General features: G+C 37.6%; 2 protein-coding genes across 2 annotated transcripts; one reads left to right on the plus strand and one right to left on the minus strand.

Annotated features, from left to right (window-relative positions):
* Positions 1 to 253: 253 nt before the first annotated feature.
* Positions 254 to 3,873, minus strand: LOC130187722 (protein yippee-like 5). Its single transcript, XM_056405576.1, has 3 exons — positions 3,713 to 3,873; positions 2,336 to 2,502; positions 254 to 1,114 (listed from the first exon to the last, which is right to left on the minus strand). Exons 2-3 carry the CDS (start codon positions 2,474 to 2,476, stop codon positions 893 to 895), a joined length of 363 nt encoding a protein of 120 aa, XP_056261551.1. The 5' UTR covers positions 2,477 to 2,502; positions 3,713 to 3,873; the 3' UTR covers positions 254 to 892.
* A 5,133-nt stretch (positions 3,874 to 9,006) lies between these two features.
* On the plus strand, positions 9,007 to 23,742 carry LOC130187719 (phospholipase B1, membrane-associated-like). Its single transcript, XM_056405571.1, has 42 exons — positions 9,007 to 9,058; positions 9,310 to 9,363; positions 9,497 to 9,557; positions 9,652 to 9,686; positions 10,671 to 10,755; positions 10,860 to 10,911; positions 11,145 to 11,225; positions 11,516 to 11,581; positions 11,684 to 11,745; positions 12,318 to 12,393; positions 12,556 to 12,663; positions 13,466 to 13,540; positions 13,656 to 13,727; positions 13,887 to 13,961; positions 14,060 to 14,120; positions 14,725 to 14,783; positions 15,172 to 15,245; positions 15,385 to 15,428; positions 15,581 to 15,689; positions 15,934 to 15,985; positions 16,241 to 16,321; positions 16,430 to 16,495; positions 16,601 to 16,701; positions 16,836 to 16,917; positions 17,010 to 17,114; positions 17,728 to 17,823; positions 18,096 to 18,167; positions 18,376 to 18,453; positions 18,768 to 18,828; positions 19,213 to 19,271; positions 19,605 to 19,672; positions 19,760 to 19,803; positions 20,468 to 20,567; positions 20,668 to 20,719; positions 20,813 to 20,893; positions 20,991 to 21,056; positions 21,165 to 21,259; positions 21,762 to 21,843; positions 21,931 to 22,035; positions 22,124 to 22,219; positions 22,305 to 22,379; positions 22,806 to 23,742. The coding sequence occupies exons 1-42, from the start codon at positions 9,007 to 9,009 to the stop codon at positions 23,082 to 23,084; spliced, it is 3,297 nt and encodes a 1,098-aa protein (XP_056261546.1). The 3' UTR covers positions 23,085 to 23,742.
* Positions 23,743 to 24,209: the final 467 nt, after the last annotated feature.

Below are 24,209 nucleotides of genomic sequence, written 5' to 3' on the forward strand. Positions count from 1 at the left end.
TTTTTTTTTTGTTGTTAGATTATTCTGTTTGTCACAGAGGTATTGATTACAACTAATCAATAATTCTAAGGCTAAATTTTATTTAAGTAAAATCATTTCTAAATGTATCACATCACATTGCCATCACTAAAAAATACGGCAATAAATTAATAAAAATAGTTGATAAAAATAATGTTTTGTGAGTGTTCAAAGATACAATATGAAAATCTAAATACGGACAGTCATATGACAAAACACTGATTCACTAAATTGATATTGTTTGAGTTTGTTTATTTTTGACAAAAAAACAATAAACAGGTTCTCCAAGTGTCCATTCTTTTATTCTGGTACAGCTGATGTTAAAATAAAGTAACTCAATACAGATTTGAAATAAAACATTTCCGGCATATTACACTGAACACTTGCCAGAAAAGGAATGTATTCCAGCATACTGCTTAGTGACTAACTCTTTGACCAAACAGATCTCATTTCATTAAATCACACCCAACAATCTTCTCTTCGGCGTCAGCATTCATCAATGCTGTCATTGGCTATTCAAACCGTGCATATTAATCTGTCTGAGCTTCTTGTAGGGCCACAGGAGCGAATCCTCTCCCTCTGACAGCGGCCAAAATTCCACCCCACCAACACATTTTACGAACATCACAGCCTATTGGGCAGATATGGAAAATGCAGGTGGTTTTAAATGGGTAGAGAAGCGATGATATTTCCCTTCCTAGGATAAAATGTGTCACTTCTTGTTTAAACTTCCCACAAACAGCCAGCCTGTGATATTATTTTGGTGTAACTCTATTCACAAATGGCACACTGTCTATGCATGTCCATGCACTGCTGCTGGAGGAAAAGCTGTAGTATGCATGGGATGAGCATCGCAACTGCAACAGAAGTGAACTCAGGAGTTCTCAGAGGGAACGTGCTCAAAGCCCTCACTCTCCCTCACCAGCGCCCTCTCCAGGATGACACGGCCCTCCTTGTAGCGCTGGCTTTCCTCGGTGGCGAACTCATACATCCAGCCCAGCTTGCTGTTGCAGTTCTTGCAGCTGACATCCCGCACCATGTGTCTTCCTGTCAGCATGACTCTGTCTTGGACCTCACTGTGTTGCAGATTCACAACCTGGAGAGCAGCAATCGAACAACTGTCACTTTAACATTTCAATCTTTCTATGTGGAGGTTTTATGTTTTTCAAACAATTTCAAGCAAATAAAGTCAAAATATGAAAAACATTTCACAGTCTGATATGTGGTCCAGATGTAGTTGCAAAGTTAATGAATTTAAGTGACGTTTAGGGCTGCAACTAACAATTACTTTTCAAAATTAATTGAAAAATAGTTCAGAAATTACAATATAATTGTGAAACATTTTTTTGTCTCATAATCCAAAGATAATATAATAATATAAAACAGAAAAAAAAAAAATTAAATTTAAAACCACATCACTATTAAAAGTTTGTTGCATTGTTTTATAAAATTGGGATTGGTTTATATTTCTTGTATTAGTTCAACATTTTTTTGACAATTGTAATGATAAAATCAATCGTTAATAAGGAGTATTTTGTACTTGTGTTTGCATTACTCCTGGAAATTAGCTGTCTATTAAATATCTGACGGTATAGAACATCAAATTAAAAATGTCTTATAATCTGATAATGAGGAATTGATCATTATGTAGAATAACCTCCTTCGTTATATTATATAGGAGACATAGGTAGACGAGGAGGAGCACAGTGTGTGTGGGTGTGTGTGTGTGAGGCAGAGGGAGTGGTTCAGGTGGGAATAGGTGTGTGTATAAAGGTGTGCACTTACCAGGTGATCAGATGAATGAGAGAGTCAGGGTTGGGTAGTAGCCATAATTTTTGTTGACCGCAAACGCTAAACTTTACCCATTTATCCATTAATCTCACTTTTGTATCTGTTTAATCTGTTATTATCATTTTTTCATACATCCATCCTCGCTACGCTGTGATAGCTCTGTACTCCTTTTACGCAATAAATGCAACAAAAGTATTTTGGATCTCAGCGTATCTTGCTTCATACCCTCCTGGCGCGTCACAGAACTATGAACCTGAGGACCCAACCTCATACTCTCAGCGGCTCATAGAATTATAGCCGCTACATATTAGATGAGCTAAATTTCTATATGTCACAGTTTCAATACAACAAGGACTATAATGTAAATAACTCCCTGATTCTGGGTGATTGGTTATTGGTCCATGTGTTCATTGTGATATGCTTAAGTGTTTTAATTATGGTCCAATCAATAAAACTAACAAGTGCAACACAGCTGTTATCCATGACGACAAGTTTCCATCATGTGAAAGAAGAGATGTTTAGTAACCTTGTTGAATAGGAAAGCTCGGCCGGTGGCTCCAGTGAAGCGCGTGGAGATGAGCTCAGCTCGGTTGGTCAGGATGGTGTCACAGTTGGCGCAGGAGAAGAGGCGAGTCCCACCAATGTGATCCAAGAAGATGCGCCCCATTTCGCTGCCCAGCAGGTAAGAACAACCTACAGTGAAGGAAGCAGCCCTGTTAGATGATGCAACTTACACATACAATTCAAGACCCAACCAAGTAAAGGCAACAAGGAAAATAAAAGTGAATGAAATTAAAGAGTTTTCTATTACTGATGTGCCCATATACTATATGCTTTATACTATAAGATTTTGCTGTCCTGTTTATAATGTTGCAGAAATCACTTTAATATCTCTGGTTGTATTTGACCATTCTGGGTAATGTTGCAAATCTATAAGCAGGTCTGATTTATGGCAGTATTGAATAAAATAAAATCATGTTTATAATGTGTCTTGTAAGTTGTTCAATTCGCTGGATTTGCCAAAGACATAGCAGGCTGGTCATTTTATCCACTAACAAAATCTCAAATCAGTTTCCCATAAGGTTTACGGTATCACATTGGACATCATGATATAAAACTGTATTCCATGATAGAGGATGTTATTCAGGTTTGACATTTTAGGGTTGAGTCATGATGGAAAAAATGGGAGAGACAATGTCTGTCTGTGATGTACTGTCTTTTGTGTTTTGGCACACTATTAACACCTAACTAAGGCTAGGTGTTATGTTGGGTGACTCTGCATTATTCGTGAGACTGCATCAGGATTTAACATTAGGGTTGAATCAATCAGGCTAGTCAATTAATAGATCATACAGTCAACAGAAAATGAATCATCAGCTCTATTGATAAGTGATTAAATGTTTGTTATTTATCAAAAATAATATTTCCTGGCTCTAGCTTCTCTAATGTCAGGATTTGCTGCTTTTCTTCTGTTTTATATGAGTGTAAATTGAGTATCTTGTGTTTTGGACTGTCACCAGATTAATCGATAGTGAAATAATCGTTAGTTGCAGTCCTAATAACCACAATTACAGTTTGATTTACAAACTGAAAGGTTCGTTTTATACTTACTCGCTGCAAATGAAATATTTACGGCTGCCACACTCTGATTTTGGAATCTGTAGGATTCACCTGAAGGCATCATTAGGCCTGGTATGTAAACAACGTTAGAAAAATACACGACAAAATCACTGTGCTTTAGCTTCCTGTTATAAACGAGCACAACTGTAGGTTTTTTATAAAAACATAAAATCAAAATAATGCCTCAAATCTGACTCGACCGCTTGTCAGAAACACTGAGCGGATAAGAGCTAACGTTCATGGGCCAAATAACGGTTAAACCGAGTATATTTTTCTTACTTACCGTTGGCTGAAGTTGAAGGGCTTTAAAAGAAACGCAGATATTTCCCGCCGGCGTGTCTTTATTCGCCGTTTTTTCTTTATTATCGTTTAATAAAACAAAGTCGCCTTTCCTCTGTTATTGTTGTTGTCAAACTCAGGGCAGAGCAGTTGATGCAGTACGAAGAGATGAGAACGACGTCTTCCGCTCAGGACTTTCAAAATAAATTCCCACAGAACAAAAAATTTAAAAAAAGGAGACAATTTGGCAGTTTCCCCAGATTTCTATGATAGTAGAAAAGTTAATATGTTGGTTTTCACTACTTTCTGATATGTTACAATCAATCAATCAATTAATAAAGAAAATAATAGTAATAAATTAAAGTAATACTTGGTTGCAGCCTTACAGTACTCCCATGATGGTGTAATAATCTCCCCCAAGTTTTCTGTGTGTTAATTGCTTGACACATAGAAAAATCAATTTGATCAGATACAATGCGCCTTTACAAGACCAATGTCACAACTGATGCTGTGCACTACTTTAGACAACTTCTGACAAATTTGTGATTTATCAAATTAAGTAGACTTTTCCTTACTGTAACAATGCTCTGAGTGTCATGTTAAATTCTGCCAGTATTGATACTGTGCTTTGGTAATGTATATGAATATTGTCTGGCCAATAAAGCTCTTTGGTGGAATATCCAGCCCTACAAAGTCTATGCTTTTATTTTGAATGCTAAGTCTTCCCAGTGTTGCCCATATAGCTCTGGCAGCTTGATGCAGCTCTGAGTAATGACCACAGGGGGGCAGCAGATCATACTAGAAGTGGACCCATGAAGTATGATACACATATAGTGGACTCAGATAACCCAGATAGTCCTTTGTGCTGCTTAAAAAAAAATAAAAAAAATAGTGAAAACCAATGATGTGCAAATGGTGGGCTAGAGACAAGACATCCTGTGATAGAGAGTTAGCTAGGAGCCTTCCTACAGACGAGAGAGAGTTTAGGATGTTGACATTTTTGGGAAGATTATTCAAATACTTTACTTATGTAAAAGTACCAATGCCACAGTGTAAAAGGCATTCTAAAGTATGTAAAAGTACCAGTATACTTTTAATACTTACTTACTACTAGTTTCCAATATTTCCCTGCCAAATACAGTGGAGTAGAAGTATAAAGTGGTACAAAAATGAAATGAAAATGTACCTTGTTACATTCATGCACTAAATCTTGAGGATTTTTTTTAAATATAAAAATACACACATACATTAAGATCAGTCCCTGCTGCTGTAGTTTTCATTTGTGTTTAGTTCAGGTACAGAAAGGTGAATATGTTTGAGCCATTTCTCCAACCTGTTGGGAGGAACAGAAAGAAACAGGAGAGAGTACACGTAGTTATCAATTATAACAGACCAATTTGGAATCGATCAAGGCCACCGCTGGCCTAACTTCCCGGTGTGTCCTCAATATTACAGTTAAGTCGTGCTTAGCTGCTTATCATCATGTATTATAAAAATTCTGCAATCAAGTAACAGATTAAACTGAAGCTACAATCAGCAAAATCAAGATAATGGGATTTACCTGAAAATATACAGATAACATCCAAAATAAAAAGACAGACAGGTATAACAGTAAAGTCATTGGGCCCTTATCAATACAACTTCATACACTCCTCACCACTTAAACCAGTTCAGTAAGATTCTTTCTTTCATATGCGTCATGTACCTAACCCTCCCATGACATTTGATACGTCTTCAAAGGATTTTTCAAAAACCCCAAAGCTTCCCATCTTAAGTTATGTGACAGTGGGCCAAATGCATTAGCAGATTCCCAAAATACCACACAGAGATCTGCCTACCCCCCGGGTGACTGACTGCATCTGGTGCCAAATCATGTTTGTGTGCTCTGAGGAGCCAGAAAAGCAGCGATCAGTGACATCCATCTGGTGTTCTGTCGCTCCAGTTGGTGGGATATGTGGAGGCACTTTTTCTTGTTATCTCCTCCAGCCCCTCCTTTGTTTCTTCACTAAATTAAATAGGGACTTTTCTTGGCTTTTTGTAGAAACTTCTCCAACTCCTTGAATTCTTGTTTTCTTCAGAGTTCCTGCTATTCTCAAAGCTGCCAATTCATTCTTCACATTTCAATACATGTTCTACCTTCTTTCCTGCAGTTTCTGAGTAATATTTATGTCTAAAGCATCTCACTCACTCCTCTCTGTAGCCATTTTACTCCAAGGCCCAGAGTTACTAAACCTCTAAGCATTTTACTTCAGAAAAGTTGAAAGTGCCAAGAGACAAAAAGTTTTCACTGAGTCTGAAATCAGATTTATCAAGTGACTTAACTCTAAGTGAAGTGTAATATTAAGCTTGATCGTATGATTGATAACATGTTTGTTGATAACCAATCAGACACCCTCATCTGGCATATTTGTCACTGTAATATATTATATTATATATATATATATATATATATATATATATATATATATGTTCTAATATATCCAAAATATAAGAAAAAAGGGTTGAAGTAAAAATGAACCTCACTGAAATTTAAACAAGAACTAAACTAAACTGTGTTTAGTACCACATTCACAAGTGCAGATAAAAGAAATAAAATAAAAATGATGTAGCATCAAATCAAATGCAAACAGTGAGCAGAACATATAACTAGTAACCTATTATACATTATAATCAATGATCATTTGTACAAAACATGTTTCAGAAGCTGTATACTCACCTCTGTCTGCTCCTAACAAACCTGAGAGACCTCTCAGCTCTCCAGACCATTTTAAATTTTGACTCTTCAGTTTGGGAGAAGGAATAAAAGAGGAGGGATTTTTACTTTTATGTTGGAAGATGTTAATGAAAATCGGTTAATGAAATCCTGTCTGTTGCATTTTTTTTTTGTGACAAAGGAGGAAGATGGTGTTTTAATCCCAGGTCAAACTAGGTCAGTCAGTTTTTAATTGTACGGATCATGAGAATGAATGTCCTGCTGCCGTTGTTACACATCCAGAAGTGTAACTGCAGAACAAACTGTTCAGCCCATCTAAGCCTGTTCAAAGATTAGTATAGATCAGGGAGATAAAAGCCATGCTTCAGCAGGGGGTACGTGCAGGGTTAATGTCCTTGAGGGAAGATAAAAGACTATAAAGACAGCTCGACCTCATATCAGGGTTACAGTAATCTCGATTGGAGTTGACTCTGTGGTTAGAGAGAGTGTTCATAGTTCCGCAGCATTCAGGAGAGATCATGACTTTATATTTGTCTCAGTGCCGACTGAATCCCAGCTGAGTGGATCCTTTAAATGTTTTAATTCTTCAGTTTGTGCGTCTTTGGGTCCAAGTGTTAGAACACAGCAGTGCCGACATGATGAGAACGAGTATTAATGTCGTCCATGAGAATAAGGACAGTATTAAACATCTGGTTAGTTGTTTTCTTAACTTCTCTGTTAAGAAAGACCCTCACCTCTCTTATCAGCGGAGAGATAAGTGATAAGGTTTATAACACTGAAGCATCTCATTTCTTCAGCTGTGTCGTAGTGATGACATAATATGGATTTTTAATACTTCTTCATGAGCAGCAAGATTTAAAAGACAAAAAAGTATATACAAGTTTCCATCTTTTTTCCAAATATCAAATGGACATTAATACACATATATGCACACTGTTCTCAACATTACATTACACCCTAAAACTTTTTAATCTTGCCACTGCTCTTGTTAAGACAACAAGTCAAATGTCAGTTTAGTTAAGTTAACAAAATTCAGTCAATTTATTCCACATTTATGCAACACAGACTGATCATAGATTGAATGGGAAGCTAACCAGGAGCATGGTTTGAGGGAAAACTGATATTTTTCTTTGCCTTACCCATAAAATGTAAAGATAAAGATAGCGTTAACTTATTGTGCTAATAACCAAGATAATCTTTTCTCCCTTGCACCTGCCGTGCTTCGCCCTGTCACACAGATAACCATGCATTCAGTTGACAAAGTGGCGTGATTCCTGGCTTTATATTGTGAGAGGTCAACTCAACATGTCAAGGACTCATGTATAAGGTAGTAAAGGAATAGTTTGACAAATTTGAGTAATGCAGGAAACAGGGGAAACATATTCTGGTTCTGTCCAAAGGCAACAAAATCAACCTACGAGACAGCAGCAGCTCTAAAGAGACTTCCTGGAGCCTTCTCGTCACCGTGAGCTTGACAGGCGACCAGCAGAAAATTTTAGAAGTTGTGTTTTTAGACTTTAGTTATATATTACACTGTAGGTATAATGTGTTACAATGAGCATTAGCGGTTCTGCTTCCCTCTGTTTCCAGTATTTGTGCTAAACTAAACTAATCATCTTACTCTCGCCCTACACTGAGTAAAGATTACTGCATTTCATAATACAGTATACTGAATAAGACATCACTGGAATCGAAGAATTAAGGTGAATTACAAGTTTATATAGTGTTACCCCAGTCTGTTGCATAATATAACTATAAACTTTGAGGCACAATCCAAACATATAAGAAAGGATTAGAACCTGCTGTCACTCTCCAACTGAGTAACTGATACAGGGAGAAATTGTCAGAAAAGAGAATCAAAACATAAGAAGCTTTAATATTGTTTTAGAAATCGTCTGTCAAACTATTTATTCAGCCAACAGTGATAGTTTACTCGATTAATTAATGCTGCTAACATTTCAAAGTTACAGATGAAAGCAACTGAAACTTGTAATTGCTGCCTTTTTGTTTGTTAATGAATTTTTTCTGAATATTAAAAATATGAAACTTACAATCTTCACTCACTTTCAATCTGCATTTGATTCGTCCTACTTCAGAATGGCTCTGAGATAATGAGTCTCAAGTTTTTATGCATCCATGGAGCTAAAACAGAAGCAGCCTCTTATTTCAAAATGTGAATATAAAAAAGAGAAGGAACAGTTTATGATATTTATAGTTGTTCAAAATCATTTTAACCAAATTAACTGTAAGCGAAAATTTTTTGACAAAAACCTTCTGACAGTCTATAAACAGAAGCACAGAAATGCCTGGAGTTCACTCTCACTTATTATTAGAGGTACCTTTCATTATTATCTTATCATAACGTTTATTATAAAACCTTGCTGCTGTGTCCTTTGGACAAATAGACCAGTCCCTCCCCTCTGTGCATATTTATGATGTGTATAGTTTACTGGCCAGGTATAACTAATAATGACGAGGAAAGACGGTTGACTGTCGAACAGAGAGGGCAGAGAGGAAGGAAGAACGGCTGCAGAAACGAACCTTGACGACAAAATCGGACAAAATCAGACAAAATCAGAGAAAAGATGCTTCCACAGCTGGTTCTCGTCACACTGCTGGGGCTCACATGGACAACAGGTCTCTTTAATTTAATGCTCGTTTTTCAGTGCTGCAGTTTTTTTTATTTTAAATTTGACTGTCACCTCTGTGAACTGTTCAAAGGGTCAAAAATTGTGCTGTGAACTTGTAACTAACGGTGGTTTTTGAGGATGAAGAAGCACAATATGCTAAAACACACAAAGAAAAATATGTTTTGAGATACCATTAGTTTGTCTACATTGAGCTAAACATGCGATCCACTTACTGTTTGTGTCTCCTCATGGTCTCAGTAACTGGACTGCCCTGCACTGAGATGTTTCCTTCTCAGCCACCTCCTTCAACTGGTGAGTCAGACAGAGACCCGATTTACGTTAATGGCTACGAGCTCACAGAGACGCTCACAGTAAAGAAAACACGACTATGGATAAAAATGACTACATTTTTGACAAAAGCCTTTTTTTCCCTCTCTCTCTCCAGTTCACAGTGTGAGGCCCTCAGATGTGGCTGTGCTATCCTCTATTGGACTTCACATGCACAGGTAAGCACATCATCACCAGTCAGCTTCAACCATGCTGCTTCACAGTGCAGAAACACAATCACACTGTGTGTTTTTTTTTTATCTTTTCCTGCAGCACTGAGCTGTCCAAAGTGGTATCAAGACTCAGAGGTAAAATTTCAAACTTTTATTTCGTTCTTTGTAGGGTTCACAAGGCTTTAAGACAAATGTTTCTTTATTCACTTACTTAACTTCTTTCTAAAAGTTCATTACTGCACTCTTGGGATGTCCACACACTCCTCGCGTTTCCTCTTATTTTTTTCCTGCTGGAAAAACTCCAGTGTCTTCGTTGGTATAAAAAGTTAACTTTGACTAGAATTGGCCTAGAGTCTCAATAAACAAAGTAATTCATCTAAAGAGGTTGATATGAGCTTCTATTACACTACTGTGCGCTATCTTTACTACACTGATATCTCAGCTGACAGTGATAATATGAAACAATGAACCCCAATACACTTTCCTCACACACCAGGCCTGTGCTGTCTTTTCAAAGGAATTCATGAAATATAAAGTACTGTATGTACTTCATACAGACTGAAAAAAAAGCGGGAAGGTCAGGGTTGTTCATCAAGGTGTGCTTTACCTTGTAATTAAATGTTAATCCAGAGTCTTGTTGAAACACCCAGCAAAGTTTTTCCTATTGCGCTTCATTTAAATCTAGATATTTACTGGATTTCATTGTCAAATCGTGGTTTCGTTTATCGACCAACGATGTGGTGGCTTATATTGAATTATTATATATCTAATGGTGTTGAAAAGCGTCTGGATTTGTCTATTATTTGCAAGCTTTGATGACCGGCATATTGTTATGAAGCTCACAAAGACACTATTTTCATGGTCTAATCCAACTTGTTAGGGCTGCAACTAACAGTTATTACCATTGTTGATTAATCTGCTGCTTATTTTATGGATTATTTAATTAATTCTTAGGTCTATAAAATGTAATGAAATAGTGAAAAATATCTGTCACATTTCCTGTAGCCCAAGTTCTAACTGTCTTATCGAACCAACAGTACAAAGGCAAAGATGATTACACCAACAACCACGTGGGAAAATAAGGTCTGAGTTTAACTTGTCTTTTACTCCGTCTGTCAGAGCTGATGACCCTGTTCAACCCTGCACTCGTCAGTCCTCAGTCAGATGAATCAAACTTGTACGCCCCTCACTTTGTTCAACAAAGGTACAGACAGAACTTTCTGACATGAACACACTCTGCTGCCAATAGACTCTGACTGCTTCCATTGATTTTATTTTTTTCCCCTCAATGTTGCTCTCTATTCTTAGCACACTGGTGGAGCAGGCAAAGGAAGTCTCCCACTATCTTCAGAACAATCAGGTAGGCGCGTTAGTGTCCCATCTTAAGGGATATTTATAATTTTAGGGCTGCCTCTTTCGTTTCATCTGACACTTTTATATATACCTCTGTGTTTGAACTTATCTCAAATGGCTTGTTAATTGCAAAAATAAATAACATATGCAGTATTATATTTGAACAGAAAATAAATCAGAGATTACAGACCTGGAAAATAAACAGCTCTGAAGTGGTTGATGTTATTTTTCCCCCTCCAGGTCACTGGTGTGGAAAGAGACTGGAAACTGGTGCTTCTCTTTGTTCAGGTGGATCGGCTCTGTGGATGCAAGGAACAGCAGGTAAAATAAATATTATTATGATGCTACAAAGTTAATCAATAGATACAGATATTACATAGTACAAAAGATGCACAAAATCCTTAGTCTCAAAGCCATGAGCCAAAATCACTTGTGTTTCTGTTTCTTTAAACTCTGAAGTTACAGAGCACAAGTTTTTTTTAGTGTCTGCCTGTGGAGACGTTTAGTTATTTGTGCCAGCAGTGAGAAAAACAAGCGTGTCCTGAAACACTGCTGTTTGAGAGGTTAACAAAAAGGTTATTTCAGCCTCAGTCCTACGTGTTTGTGTGCAGGTTCATTCTGTTATCCAGGCAGTGGTTGAAGAGGTGGATGATGCTCTGCAGTTGCTGCACTCTCAGGTATATTTCACATTATACACAGTATTTTCAGTCTTTCACTGTCACTGTTTTTGCAGTATACTGACGCATTTTACATGTTTGTTTCACATCTCTGTGCTTCAGCTAAAGCGGGCCATTGTCAGTGTTGCATTGTGGGACGGAGAGCACGATGCTTTCCAGCACAAGTAAGTTCATATTTCAAAATAATTGCTGTTTTATACAAACACTTCAGAGGCAAACTGGTCCAGCTACTGTAATTTGTCCTTTGACAGTGAATAATAAGAGAAAAGGGAGATTAAACTCAAAATAAGATTTGAAATGTCATTTCACAGCCTCATCACATGTAAAACATCTGTTTGGATTTAGTTGTCTAAAAGTAGCATAACATCTGACTAAAATGAGATCTATCTAATATAATGTATCAATGTAGATTATTAACTTTTACACATAAACATATGCAAATGTGACACTTATATATATTATTATATTTCCATATCAACAGACACAACAACTCATCATGATTCTGTCCAAGAGCAACTTTTTTTTTTCTGTTATCTTTAGTTTTGATTTGCACATTCTTATGTTTATTCCATCTTTTATGGGAGATAATGTTACACTTAACAAATGACATTTTACCAGAGATTTGACGTGCATTATGAGGCCGCAGCTGTAGTGTTCTGTTGTTGACCTCTTTCACATTACTCGTCATTCAAATCTCAGTGTAAAGTAAAGATAGCAAATCTGTTTTTCCTGACAGGACGTGCCCATGCATGGAAACAAACAGGGACGGAGAAGTCAGACTTCTGAGGGCCACGCTGACTCAGTCTCTGCAGGTTTGTCCATTATCCATCCTCAAATACATGTACAGTATCTAGTTGGGTACATTCAGCCCTTTGATTACTTTAGCTGCTGTGAACTTTATGACCAGTGGTGGTGGAGTACAAACTAGTCTATCCCTGACCTCTTTTCTTCTCAAACTCCTTTTCACTGACCAGGAGTCCTTGGATGAGCTCATGGTAAAGAAACACTGGTACGGTGACAGGGACAACTTCACTGTCACTCTGCAGGACGAACCTTTCATCACAGACCTGTCATCTGTTGCTGTGAGTTACATTCAGCTGATACTATCACTTCACCCTCAGTCTTTCCTTCCTCTCATCTGCACCATTTTGCATCCCTAAGTCCTCAGTGGTACTGAAGCAAGGAGCGATCTGGGTCATTTTTTGCAGTGGACTCAGAAGTCAGTGATTTTCCATCAATGCTATGGTGGAAACTTATGTAAAATAAACATTGCCACATTGTAAATGTGAATATGCCTGAGTCAAGGTTTTGAAGGTCCTGGGTAGATGGTTTGTTTCTGTAATACCCTTGGCTCCTGATCTATGTGTATTAAAGGAGAGATCACCATGGTGAGCATGAAGACAGCTTCCAGAATATTTTTTTCATAGCACGAGTTGTCATGGTGATCCGGTCCCAATTATGTTTCCTACAAAACATACTTGCTGTTGCAGCTTAGCTATATAGAAACGTAACTTGAAGGAGAAAGGGTTGCATAGTAGGAAAAGATTCTACTGTGAACCAGCATGAACAAGACCTGAAAATGAAGCAGCTTATCATTTAAACCAGAGCCTTTCCTCCTGTTACACGTCAAAATGTCTTCTGTGAAAAAGGACAACAGGAAAGCTAAAGGTCCATTTTTAAAAGACTGGGTAAACTAGAACAAACAGCACTTTGGGGTCATGCACAGTAAATTCAAAGGCTGGAAGATGTGGGACCTTTATCAGATTTACACAGAAAGAACCTCCTGTGAGCAGAAAACAGATTCCTGGTTCTCTCACTGCAGGAACTGAAGATGTTCTTTTTTTGTATACAGCACAATGTTGTTAATGTTTTCCTTCTTAACAGAGTGGGAAGCCTCTCTCCGAGTCAGAAGCCACGCAGCAAACTGATGAACTAACAGTGCAGATGTGGAAAAACCTGGTGAGGCCCAAAGCAATCTCCTTCTCTCTCTGTAATACGGACATATTGTATATACAGACACGCACATACATGAGTCATTGTTCTCTCTGTGACAATGAGTTTTTCTGTCTTTCAGCTGCAGCCCACAGTTGGCAAAGATAACACAGAGGACAATGGAAAGATCATTGCATTGCCATGTCCAACGGAGGTGAGAAACTGTGCTAACCCCCCCCCCAACATACACACACACACACACATGCAGATAAGTCAGCTTGTCAGTGTGCGTGTATTAAACATACTAGGTGAAAAATAACACCACTTCCTCTTTCTCCTCCCTCTCTCCCCGCTTATCTGTGTCCCCCCCAAGGGCCGACCCTTCTTGAGGACAGAGGGAAACTCGCCATCATATCACCACAGCAATGTTTCTCCTCTCCTTCACCCAGTGAGTATTGTCTGGTGTCGAGCCAAATGGAGGCTGTGGCAGCTTTGTTTGCCTCCTGTTTAGTCCTGACTGTGGATGTGCTCTGTGTGTCCGCTCAGTTCACAGGAACAGAGATGCCCTGTGAGGACTTCAGCCCCTCAGACTCCGTACCCACCTCAGGTAAGGTGGTTTACACTAATTTACCAGGCATTTATCAGGCTCTATAGTTTCACAGGCTTTATGTTACAACACCAGCATGTTGAATTTCCTTCAAATATCAGTATACAAGACACATTATCACACATGAGCACATGAAAATACAAAACTAAGGTCTCCCATCATCAATTGATTTGATACTGTACCAAATCCAATTCATAATCAATGACACTTTATAATGGTTTTCCTTTAATTTTGTCACCCGTCTTTACATTTATCTCCTTAATGTTCGGTATTGATCTGCCCAATCTCCTGTGCCTACCTCTGTTTAAAAGTTACATTAACAGTCACATTTTATGATAAAAGACACTACTTTACTAAAGTATTTCTATACGTCTAACTATATCATTATAGGCAATTTACATGTAACCTAAGTGTAATATTGTTGTATAGTTAGTCTGACTGTGATGTATTGTCTAACAAATTAAGTCTGGAGCTGATATTATTATTATTATTATTATTATTATTATTATTATTATTATTATTATTATTATTATTATTATTATTATTATTATTATCATTATTATTATTATTATTACTATCTGAGATGTCCTTTTTATTTTCCCAGTCCATGAACTCAGACCTGGAGATATCAAAGTCGTGGCTGCTGTGGGAGACTCTCTAACAGTGAGTCACTTTCTTTTTTTTTTTTTTTTTAGATGAATAGATATCAAGAATTAAATCAAGGTTAGAACACGCCATATAATCTAAAATGAGTAAATTGAAGTGGATAATGTTGGATACATTTATTCAACTATTCATCTCTTAAACCAGAACTTTATTTGATTGACTGGCAAGAATAACGAGTGCATTAATCAATAACAAAAATTGCCAGCATTAATTGTAAAACTTGAGACTTTGCCTCTGCTGTGAACAGTCCAAAGATCTAAAGACCTCAGTGGACAATTAGACAATGAGCAATGACATTCATATTTTTAATATTTATAAATAGTCTGATACTGCTAGGGCACTGTATCATCATGTTACTACAACACTGTCCTTTTCTATCTGTCAGGCAGGGAACGGTATTGCATCCAGCCAAAACAACATCCTGGACGTCCTGCGTCAGTACAGAGGTTTATCCTGGAGGTGAGTTCAATACAACACAACCATCACAAAACACTGCTGAATACTGCTGATATTGAACCTCTTGCAGTGTTGGTATTAATGTGGCACTACAGCCATCAAACTTCATTAGAAAGTAATTTAAACATGTTATTTTCCCCAGTATTGGTGGAGATGAAAACCTCACCACTGTCACCACTCTGCCCAGTGAGTCTCATTCATCATAACTTACTGTATATAATCAAATTAAAACAGCTAGTTAGAGTCTGTTTTTGTTGCTGTCAGTTAAATGTTGACAATTGAACACAAAACACTTCATTATCATCATTATCTAACTGTACCTGTTTTTGTTTTAACAGACATCTTGAAGCATTTTAATCACAACCTGACGGGCTACTCTGTTGGTACGGGCAAACAACACACTCCTGAGGCTTTCCTCAACCAGGCTGTAGCAGGAGCCAAAAGCAAGTGAGTTTCAGTAGCTTCTTTCTACTTTTTAACCACTAAATTCCTGCTTCAAGTTGTAAGAGTTAAGAGAATTTTTGATTTTTTGATTTTTAAAAGGAATAGAAAACTAAATAAATACATACCTAAATATATTAGTATATATATATATCTGAAAGGGACGGTAGATTCTTGAAATAAATGTGCTTTTAATTGCCTGAGTAAAATCTCTGCCATTTCATTATGTTTCATTTTGTCTGTGTTTTAGGGACTTACCATCACAGGTGCGAGCCCTGGTGGAAAGGATGAAGAACGACTCTGTAAGTTTATAGACGTTTATGTTTTACTTATTTTTTAAATCACCAACTCCACTATAAAATCCTTTTGTACTTGCATATGTTACATCTGATTTTGACAGTGAAAATGGCCTTACAATTCCTGCTTCTTCAAAATTTTAAGAAATCTAAAAGACACTATACATATATATATATATACATATACTATATGTCTAAAATCTGCCTTGTAAAATAACTAAACACTTCTCACACTCCCTGACATTTGTCTTTCTTGTCCAGAGAGTCAATTTTGAATCAGACTGGAAGGTGATCACTTTTTTCATCGGAGGGAATGACATCTGTGACCACTGCTACAACTCTGTGAGTAGCCTATACTAATACTGAGTAATAAATCACACGTTATTTTTTAGAGTATTCAGAAACACTTGAAAGAAAACACAACATGAAAACATTTCATTTTCGTTACAGCTCTTCTATTCTGTAGAGAATTATATTCGTAATGTTCGTGAAAGCCTGGATTATCTACACAAAGAGGTAAAATAAATGACACAGACTTCATGCTGTGGACACACTGCTACATCAGATATATGTTGGTCTGGTTGATTATTTGTAAGCATTAACTGAGCTTGTCCCTGTCAGGTGCCTCGAGCTCTGGTAAACTTAATAGAGCCTCTCCATATTACTCCCCTGAGACAAATGCACATAGACGCTTCTTTGAAATGCCCAACCTGGCTGGTGAAGTGAGTATCACTTTTCTCTCTGGGCCATTGAATCCAGCTAATGTGCTCCCGTCATAACTCCTAGTTACCCCAGTTATCATCTGATAAATAATCATAAACAGTGATTTAATACCACGTTATCTCTCCGTTTTTAGTATTCTGTGTCCTTGCGTTATCTTGCCAAAGGCCAACTCTAAAGCTCTTCAAATGGTGGAGGACATCAACAGAGGTTATCAGGTAGGACAGACAGAGGAAACTGTGCTGTGATTGGTAAGGTAACAGTCCAGTTCACCATCAGGCACTGACACTTTCTCTTTCCTCCCTTTAAGCGTTTACTGCATGAGCTTGTGGAGTCAGGCCAGTATGACACTCGCTCAGACTTCACCGTGGTCATACAGCCTTTCTTCAGAGAAGTCGTTGTCCCCACACTGCCGGTCAGTAACAGTGAGAACTCTACACGGTCTTTTACTTGTGCACTACACTGGCTCTATGGCAACCTGTGCCATCAGCCACCTTATCCCATAACCGGAGGATTATCACCAGAATCATCACAGGGTACAGCATGTGCGCATACAGCACGTAAAACTATTTTAGGCATTTAATAGTTTTCAGAATTTAAATTCACTGAATTAACAGCACAAAAATATTTAGTGTTGCGTCAATGCATCTTAAATCAATGAGGATACATTGTGCCTATTGTTCTAGCAATTCTTAAATAGTGCTAGAAAATTTAGGCACTGTCAAGACCAACAGCAAATACAGGAAGTGATGTGGCAGCAGTGTTTCTAGACTTGGAGTTAAACTAACCAGAAACCGGCTGTACAACTTAATATTTAGACATGAAAGGGGTTTTGATCTGAACTGAACTGTCCACAAGAAAGCAAATAAGCATTTATCCCATCATGTTGACTTATTCATTTAACACGTGATATTTGAAATGCTGAGTTCTGACTTTTTATTGCAAGAGATATATTTTACTGTTCTGACTGATAAGAAATAGTTACCATAGTCCTCAAGGTTGATATATTTATTTTACCTGTTCCACAGGACGGCCGCCCTGATCGCTCCTTCTTCAGTGCTGACTGCTTCCATCTCAGCCAGAAGGCCCAGACGCTGATGGCTCGCTCCCTCTGGAACAACATGGTGAGCATCTGACAGCATGAAAAAAAGTCCACAAGATTAAAATAAAGAGTAAAATACAGAACAGCTAGATAAGTAGTAAATTGACACTAGGATGTTGTGTTAGAATCACATTAGCTTCAGACAGCTAGTATAATGGCTTGCTTGGTTAGCAGTAAACTGAGCACAGGAAAACTAAATTAACTTAGTCAAAGATCTGACAAAATGGCCAATGTGACAATTACAGTTAAATTGCTGAATTATACTCAGCTGGCCTCTGACTTGTGTTTTCCCAGCTGGAACCTCTGGGCAAGAAGACGTCCCAACAGAATTTTACTGCAGACATTGACCTGAAATGTCCTACCAAGGTAACTATATGGAGAATCACTGCTATGAATATTGAATGTGGTTTTAAATGGTATAATGTCTCTTAGTTTCCCTAATGCTGTGACTTTGAAGAAACAAAATACCGTCAATGGACTGTTTTTACTTGAATTTACATCATCTTTCTATATTTTGAAGCTGCATAGTTGCTGACTGCTGTGATATAATGGAGGTTCTTCTCTTTTTCCACAGACTTCGCCATATATTCGCACCTATAACAACAGCAACTACAAATATACTGATCCCTCCCCAGCACCTGGACCTATTACAGTAAGCATCTAATGTCTATCTGAGCAGCTGGGAAGTGAGCTAGTAAAAATAAATGTATAATGTATAACAACGAGAGGAAGAATTAAAATAGAATATTGTGGATTGCCACTTTAGTTAATCTATTCATCCATTTTCTATCACATGGCTAAAACATACACCAGACAAGCATCACTGTTTCATTGTCACTGTTTTTGTCAAACTGATAGAAATAAGCCCAAAACAAATTTTTCAATCCAACTTATATTTTAAGAAACTTTGCAATATTGATTCATTTATTCATTGCCAATTTCTATCTTCATTTCCCTTTTCTCCAGAACTGGGGAAGTGACTTCTCCTGTGTGGACCTTGTTCCATCTGACACTGTGCCAATGTCAGGTGAGACGACAGTCATCATTTCATTATCAGCAGACAGTCGATATGAGATGAGATTTGATATCCTCTTTTATCTAAAGACAACAAGCTGAAAAACACAAGTGAAGACACTGTGGCATACAACAATGCACACCACCAGTGACACTGTGAAAAGGGCTGAAATGAAGTGCACCATTTTTCACCTGCATTGTCTCAATTTCCTACAAACAAAAACGTATGCCATCAAGACGATTTAAGAGATGCTGTAATCGCACACAAATTGCTTTCAGCTCTTTCCACCCCAAATACTAAGAAAAGGAGCTGGTTAAGTGTTAAATAGTACATAGTGCGGGGATGATGTTGGTGGTTTGTCCGAATGTCAATGAGTTGAATCTCTTTTATCTGTAGTTCACAAGCTGAGACCAGCAGACATCATGGTTGTGGCAGCACTGGGAGACTCTTCAACGGTAAGGATCACACTAGAAATCACACAACTTTAAATGAGTAAATAAACAAATTCTCTATATTCACAATACATGCTTGATAGGTAATCATTATGTATTTTCATTTAACCCCAACTGTGAACCTGTTGATATCGGTTATTTGATGTCATTGAACTATGAACTCTCATATCAGTTTGTTATCAGCCAGATAGGTCACACCAGAGATGGTCACCTCTTTTATGTTCTGCTGTTTGGTCTTTGATGTACGAATTATCTTCGTCTGTGTCTCACTGTCTGCACTAAGTATTTTTCTGTGTCTTCATACTGCACTGTGGCTTGTTCACTCTCTGCTTACAGGCAGGAACTGGCGCCAAAGCAAAGAATGTGTTTGACCTCAATAAAGAATATAAAGGAGTGTCGTGGAGGTAAAACACGCCTGTACAGTGAATAAAGGTTACATTAACTGTTGGATTGTACAAACCACACCAATGTTTGCTGGGGTTTTCTTGCAGCATCGGAGGGGATAAGACTCTTGACACTGTCACAACACTTCCAAGTGAGTTTCTGCTGCTTGTTTGCCAAAAAGTAATCTGTCTGACACATAATATCTGACAGAAATAACAATTTCTCCAAACTAGTGCTGGGAATGCGCATCTGTAGTTTGCAGAAGAGCATTCATTTTAGTATGCAGGAAATCTGTGAGGTATATTAAACCTGAAAATGTTTTTTCTAAACATTTGGTCTCATGCAAGAACCATTCATAAGAACAGAATCATCCTGAAGTGATTTAACAATAATTGTCGCAGTCACCACTATTCTTATAATTCCTCATATAATTCACAAGTGTCCAGACCTGTCGTATGTCGTATGTGTAATTTACAGATAGTCTGCCTCTCTCCATATGGGTTTATGGCTTAAAATGAACCATCAGCAATGCATTTTGCATTTTGCAAATGATCAGGTAATGAAAACAGTTAAGAAAGTAGTTAAGAGGGGTTTGATGACTTGGAACATGTATGAGCAGGAGTTTAAGATAAGAATATGAAACTGTTATTATATAAGGCCCAGCGCCTGTTTCTTAGACATCTGACATTCATATTTGGGAGCTACTAGAGCCACAGGCTTCCACTTGGTAGTCATTGGATCAGATGAAGCCTAGAGTGGCAAAACCTGCAGTGCAATCTTTCTAAGTTGGCTCTTTCTCCTTTCTATCTCCTCAGACATCTTGAAGAAGTTCAACCCCTCTCTAAAGGGCTTCTCTAAAGGTCAGGGGTCAAGATATAAGGGCTTCAACATGGCTGCACCTGGAGCTAAGACCTCGTGAGTGCACATTTCTTTTAGTTCCTCCACCTGAGTAAAACTTTTGAACCTCCTGTTGTTATTTCTCTAACACCTCCTGCTTGGATTTGTTCTGCTACAGAGAGATCCCAGGACAAGTGCAAGCTCTCATCAAGGCCATGAGAGAAAATAAGGTGAGACTCCATGTGATTTATGTAATTCCCTCCATGTCTGACTCAATTAGCATTTCTATCTTAATGCTGATGTTCTGTATAAATGTTACACAGGGGGTGAATTTTGAAAAGGACTGGAAACTCGTGACAATATTTGTAGGGGGAAATGATCTTTGCCATTATTGCATAGACCAAGTAAGTGCTCCTTAAAATTCATGAACTGTTCACAAATACATACATTTCTTTATGTGATGGAACTGCAATAAAAAGCATGCCATACATATCTCTGCAGAATAATCTGTCACCCAAGAATTACAGTCACAATCTTATGCTCAGCTTGGACATGCTTTACAAAGAGGTGAGCTATATTTTAATAAATATTAAAAATTAATCTAATCTAATCCAATCTGTTTTTGTGAAGAGATGTGGATCATGTTCCTCGTCTTTTATCTCTTTGTATCTCTAGGTACCGAGGCTGTTGGTCAATGTTGTGGAGATCATGCAGATCTACCCATTGAAAACAGTTAAGAAGAACACACTGGGCTGTACTCTACTGCAGAGGTTTGTTTAGTATTAATCTATAGTTTTTCTGTTCCGTTATTTTATTACGTCATGTACAATAGCAGTATATACAAAGTCTGCATGATCCTCATGATCGTGATCATCATTGGTGACATGTCGCTACATTTCCTTAGTTATAGTTATAATGTGTTTAAATGATTTTAAAGGGATCTTGAAGGAAGAGAGGGGACTTTTGCACTGCATTAATTTTCACTAAATTTTACCTGGATTAATAGAGAGATGCTATAATCACGGGAAAAATAGGTTGGTAAAGTGATAAAATATAAATAAAATTTTATAGATTTGATGTTTGTAGTTTGATGTTTTTATACTTAAAACACTATATCGTAGCCTTAATTTTTTCATTCCCAACTTACAAAACTTTATAAGAAGCTTCAGTCGTCGATGGGACAGATAATCATCTCTGGCAAAGCACTACTCTTTACTTCCTCACTACTGTTCTCATCTTTAAGGGGAATTAATGGGAATCTGTTTTTTGCAGGACCAGCTGCCCCTGTGTGATCAACCCATCTGAAAACTCCCCAGAACTTGAAGAAATAAAACGGATCAATCTCGAGTACCAGGTAAAAGCTTTTCTAAATATCCAAATTTTAAAGATGGGGCTCTTTTTGTCATTCCTCTCATTTCTTCATTCTTCTATTTTTTCTTAGGCTGAGCTCCAGCATCTTATTTCTGGAGATCGTTATGATGGAAAAGGAGATTTTGCTGTTGTCCTTCAACCATTTCTACACAATTCCTTTATCCCTCATATTGGAGTAAGTTATAGACACAAATGTATCAAAACAAGCATCCACATAGAAATAATGAAAGGTAACCAAGCTGAAAATCTGATCTTTTCAACAGAAGGGGGAGGCTGACCCGAGTTTCTTCTCTCTCGACTGTCTCCACATCAGTGAGCGATCACACGCTGAGATGGCCATTGCCCTCTGGAATAACATGGTGAGCAATAATCAATAGTGGACCAAACTGAAGCAGAGTGACCAGTGTTTTTGGTTTTACAGAATTTCTCTGTCTGTCTAAACAGTTGGAGCCTGTAGGCAAGAAACAGGCCTACAACAACTTCACATATGATCGCTCCAAGATTCACTGTCCCTCTGAGGTATGTGTGGAGATTTCTGTAGTCAGGAGTGAAACTCCACTGCTCACAACTTCTCACAACTAGTATTACTCAACTAGACCTATTCATTGGTTGTTCAATGTTGTATTTTAAAAATAGATTTGTCTTACTTTTAATGGAGACCCAATGTGCTGAATTCAATTAATAAATTAAATGAATAATTTGAAATAAACTATTATTATGAAAGAGGCAAGATGATATAACATTTAATAAATCCCTGCTTGATTTAAACATTTTTATTGGTTATATATTTTGTATATTGTTATCCATGATTATTTATTTCATAATATTTATTTAATATTGAACACCTTGGGCCTACATATTATTTGACTCATCATTTATATTCTTTCATATGTTTTTTAAAGTTAAACATTTTTCAAATTTCTAACTATTTTATCTTTCCCGTAGGCCACTCCCTTCATCTTCACTAAGATAAACAGCCTCCCAACTCCACCAGGAACCATCACCACCACCACCACCCCCACCACAAGCTCCAGTCCTACAACAACCATCCCTGTGCCCAAGTGTCCCTCCTCCATACCTGTATGGGCACCAGTGGTTGTGGGAATTGTCGGTTTACTGGCTGGCATTACTGTCGCCTGGCTAATTTTCTCCTGCAGTAAATGTTGGAAAAAAGGTGGAGAAGAAACAGAGAGAGGAGAAAATATGAGGGGAACTAATTTTTAATGCAGTTATTCTTATTGTCAACAGTATGTTTAAGCCTTAAAGCTGCATCTGGCAATTTTTGAACACTAGAGGGCAGAAAGCCCTACAGAAGTAACACCCAGCAGAAACAGCAACATTGATAGGCCATTAGGGTCTTCCTTTTCTTGCCACCTGTTGATGCAAGTCCAGTATTCAGTTGCACTGTAGCCATGGTTTGGTCCACCAGTTCTTGACAAAAGTAAGTGGGTCTGTTTGTTTTGCCAGATGTTCGACTTTCTTCACCAGCTGCTTGTTTACTGTCTGTTGTTTCAAGCTAGACAAGCAGTGAACAGTCAGCTTGTCTGTGTGGCTGGAGCAGCTGTTCACAATTTTATTTGAACTCAGCAATAAATTATCCAGGTCAAGGACCAATAAAGCAGAACAATAAAACTGTAGAGCTGCAGACTGGGATGTAGATTCTTGGTTGGACTGGCAGTACAAGTAACCTTTTCGCACAACAGGTACTCAAATAATTAAATGCTAGTTTGAAAAATATTACTAAATGGTACTTTTTTGTACTGCACGGAAATTGTGAAATATTCCATGTGTAATTGGTTGACCTCTGTGAATCCAAAAATGTTGTACATTTCTCTTTAGTCATTGTTATTTATTGATAAAATAAAATTGCTACAATATTCAAGTCATAGTTTCATAGTCATTGATGTACTTTTGAAACAATAGTGTATCCGTTGAATGAAAGGGGAGTCCTGCTCTATCTCTCGTCTGATAAGCTCCCATCTACATAAACTGTACAGTATCTATGCAACCTTTTCTTTTTCCTCTCTTTTCTTTTGCTGTGGTGGTGGCAATGTTGGTTGGTCTACTATTCTGGTTCAGACTAAAATATCTCAACAGGTGTTGGACTGATTGCCTTTAAAATTGATACACTGACTTGATCCCCTCATATATCATTTAGTGGCACCAGCTGGTCAAAGTCTTCACTTATCAAGTGAAATATCTCAACATCTACTTGATCGATTGGACAAAAAAGTTGTACAGACATTAAGAGTTTCCATATAATATATCCTAAGGATTTTGGTGATTCCCTGACTTTTCCAACAGCGCCATAAAGAGGTTGACATTTGTGGTTTTAAACTTAATCTCTCA

This window comes from Seriola aureovittata, chromosome 19 (assembly GCF_021018895.1).
Source record: "Seriola aureovittata isolate HTS-2021-v1 ecotype China chromosome 19, ASM2101889v1, whole genome shotgun sequence".
Classification (NCBI taxonomy): domain Eukaryota; kingdom Metazoa; phylum Chordata; class Actinopteri; order Carangiformes; family Carangidae; genus Seriola; species Seriola aureovittata.